This window comes from Rhagoletis pomonella, unplaced genomic scaffold (assembly GCF_013731165.1).
Source record: "Rhagoletis pomonella isolate Grant_MI unplaced genomic scaffold, Rhpom_1.0 Rhpom_scaffold_00008, whole genome shotgun sequence".
Classification (NCBI taxonomy): domain Eukaryota; kingdom Metazoa; phylum Arthropoda; class Insecta; order Diptera; family Tephritidae; genus Rhagoletis; species Rhagoletis pomonella.
The window spans coordinates 21259683-21262713 of NW_023458562.1; the positions used below are offsets into that span (position 1 = coordinate 21259683).

The 3031-nt window shown below is 33.7% G+C and overlaps 1 protein-coding gene across 1 annotated transcript; it reads left to right on the forward strand.

The window, feature by feature from the left end:
* Window positions 1-300: 300 nt before the first annotated feature.
* Window positions 301-1661, forward strand: LOC118744388 (gamma-soluble NSF attachment protein; the record flags this gene model as incomplete). The annotated part of the gene is given in 5 exon segments (XM_036477382.1): window positions 301-416; window positions 485-679; window positions 742-812; window positions 884-1271; window positions 1503-1661. Coding segments are annotated over 5 exon segments (842 nt in total), but the record flags the coding sequence as incomplete, so codon positions are not given.
* Window positions 1662-3031: the final 1370 nt, after the last annotated feature.

The window sequence follows — 3031 nt, forward strand, 5'->3', positions numbered from 1 at the left end:
CACTTTTCAGATTTTAGTCCAAAAAGATAAGGAATGAACCTATTATTATAATGCTAATAATCCATTGAAGAAATGAGCTATACATTTTAGTATCTTTTAAAGTTTGTTATTTACTTAATGGTTAATCGTCTGAAAACAGATTCTGTAAGTCGGGGCCAACATAGCTGATATCCCATATATGTCCATATGTACATACGTGTGTGCATAAATATCAAGGATATTTTATATGAAAAATGGGAGAATCGGAATGTTGGTATTCGTAATCTAAAACTAATTCAGATACATTTTTATATTTTATAGCTACCGCTTTTCGTATAGCCAAGGCCTATGATAAAAGTAAAGAGTGTTTATTAAAAGCTATCGAATGTCACAAAAACAATCGGTCGTGGTTTCACGCTGCAAAATGCTACGAGCAGGTGGGGGATTAATCAGAGTATATTAAATTTCTGCATTCGCAAACATTGTATTGTTTTATATTTTTAAGATTATTCTCATATTAAAAGAAACGAACTGCTTACCGGAAATTGAAGAAAACGTGAATAAAGCCTGTAACTTATACCAGCAACATGGATCACCTGAAGCAGCTGCAACGGCTTTAGACAAAGCCGCAAAAATTGTAGAACAAAAGCATCCCGAATTAGCTCTAACATTCTATAAACATGCTCTGGAAGTTGTTATGGTATGAAAAGAAAAACACTTGAGATAATCTTGAACTAATTTCAATAGTTTTGCTAATGACAGTTAGATGATTCCACACGCCATGCTGCTGAATATGCATCGAAAATTTCAAGAATTTTAGTAAAATTGCAAAGGTGAGCATATTGAGGCCCAAAATATCCCAAATAGTATTTTATGTATTTATCATTATTCATTTCATCAATAGGTATGATCAAGCTGCAGATGCAATAAGACGTGAGATTGGTTTAAATCAACAAACCGAGTCTTATGGACAAATCGGGCGTTTAGCGGTAGCACTTGTTTTGGTTCAGCTTGGCCGAGGTGATTTTGTGGCAGCTGAAAAAGCTTTTAAAGAATGGGGAAATTGTTGTGATTCAGAGGAAGTTCAAACACTAGAACTGCTTTTGCAAGCTTTTGATGACGAGGACCCTGATTCAGCCAAACGGGCTTTAGCAGCTCCTTTTATTCGCCACATGGATGTGGAATACAGTATTCTCGCTAGGGACATTCCATTACCACATGGTTTGTCAACCGCTCCAAAAGCTGATGTGATCAAAGACGCCGCTCCTTCCTATATGTCGCCAAATACAGAGGTATGTAAAGATACTCTTTTAAGTAGAACCGATTTCCCACTACTAAGTCGAGAGCACTATTTTACTTGTTACAATTAGTGCAGCTTTAAAAGTTATTCTGATAAGAATTGTAATACTCCGACAATCGTAATAATTTCTTCATTCTCTCATTAAGTTAAGTGGGGTTCGGTTCAGTGAAGTTGGCTCTAATCTTAAACCTACATAGTTTTTAAATTTTCTATTTTAAAACAGATATCTGATGATGGTTCAAATAAAGCTGATGTACCTGTCGATGACGAAGAAGAGGATGAAGGATTGTGTTAGTCAATATTAACTAGTTATATTTCTAAAGCTAATATTCGTTTTGGTATTTAATAAGGTTAATAAAAGTTTACTCCCTTAAGAGATGTGTCCATTTGTTTTTCTTTTTAGCTCGATCCTTCTTGCCTTTATTTATAATTAGATACATATATGTGTACGTACTTTTGATAGTAATTTGTAGTTTGACATTTAAATGCATTAAAATATATTCACCCATGTATGTAAAACTTAATTCTTAAATCGACTTTGGTGGTTAGTATATAATTAGCGGTCGCTGTGGTGTAGTGGTTAGCAGTGCGCGCTACCACTCCGCAGGGCCTGGGTTCAAGCCCTGGTCAAAGCAACATCGCAAAAAAATATAGAAAAACTGTTTTTTCATAACGGGCAATGGCGAGTATTTCTGCTGTCAAAAAGGGCTTATAAAAATACAAGCGCCGTTTGGTGTCGGCGTAAAATTGTAGGTCCCTCCTCTTTGTGTGACAACATCAAAGCGCACGCCACACAAAAATCGGTGGAGAAGCTCGGCCAAACACTGACATATGTGTAAGCGCCAATCTATTATTATTATATAATTAGAAGAGATTTGTCATTATGATGTTTGACCATTTATTTTTTCTTTATTAGATTACTACAACGAAAACCATATAAATATATACTTACATACATACATTACTAAAAATTTTAAACTTTGTACAAGATTATAATAACTCAAGAAATTTAAAAAATTGTGATCAAAACTGCAGACTTTTTAATCGGAATTTCTAGAAGAAAATCTGGTATGTGGTTCAAAGCAGATGCCATTTTATTATATTATTTTGGAAGTTGGACTAGCTCAAAAATTTCGTTGATTTTTTTGCTGACGATGTTACGTATTTTCTTGCTTACGATGTGTTGTCGATTTTTTTTTTTTATATGAGAAAAATTACTAGATTTGTTAGCTAATTTAAATTAAATCTAATTAAGGAAAAATAAATGGTAAGAACTTCTAAAAACCAAAAGTTCCAATTATCGGTCCCCCAGTGTACATATGTACTTTGCATGCATAATTCAAGGTTTGATAACCTGGCAGTTGTTTCGCTCAAACGGCTGCCTTAGCGCTAGTACCTTAGTGCTTGTTTGCAAATTTAGTTGACGTTGAGTTTGCAAAACTTATATTTTTCTTTGAAAAATATGTTATCAACTATATGCTAAAATATGTATATTTGAGATAGCATAAAAATGCCTTTCATTTGTTTTGGTTTTCTTGTACGTAAGCGTATTTTTTTATATAAAAATACAAATCAGATGAGAGGTATTTTAATTACATACTTTACCAACCATACCCTCGATCGGTTCAATATTTTTCGATATATGTATGTATAAGCTTTTCAAAATATTGACTTTTTTTCTAGCTCGACGGGGCCTTTTTTCACACAAAGATTCCTTCTTTCCCCTTATACTGCGCAACCTTTTGTAAGAGA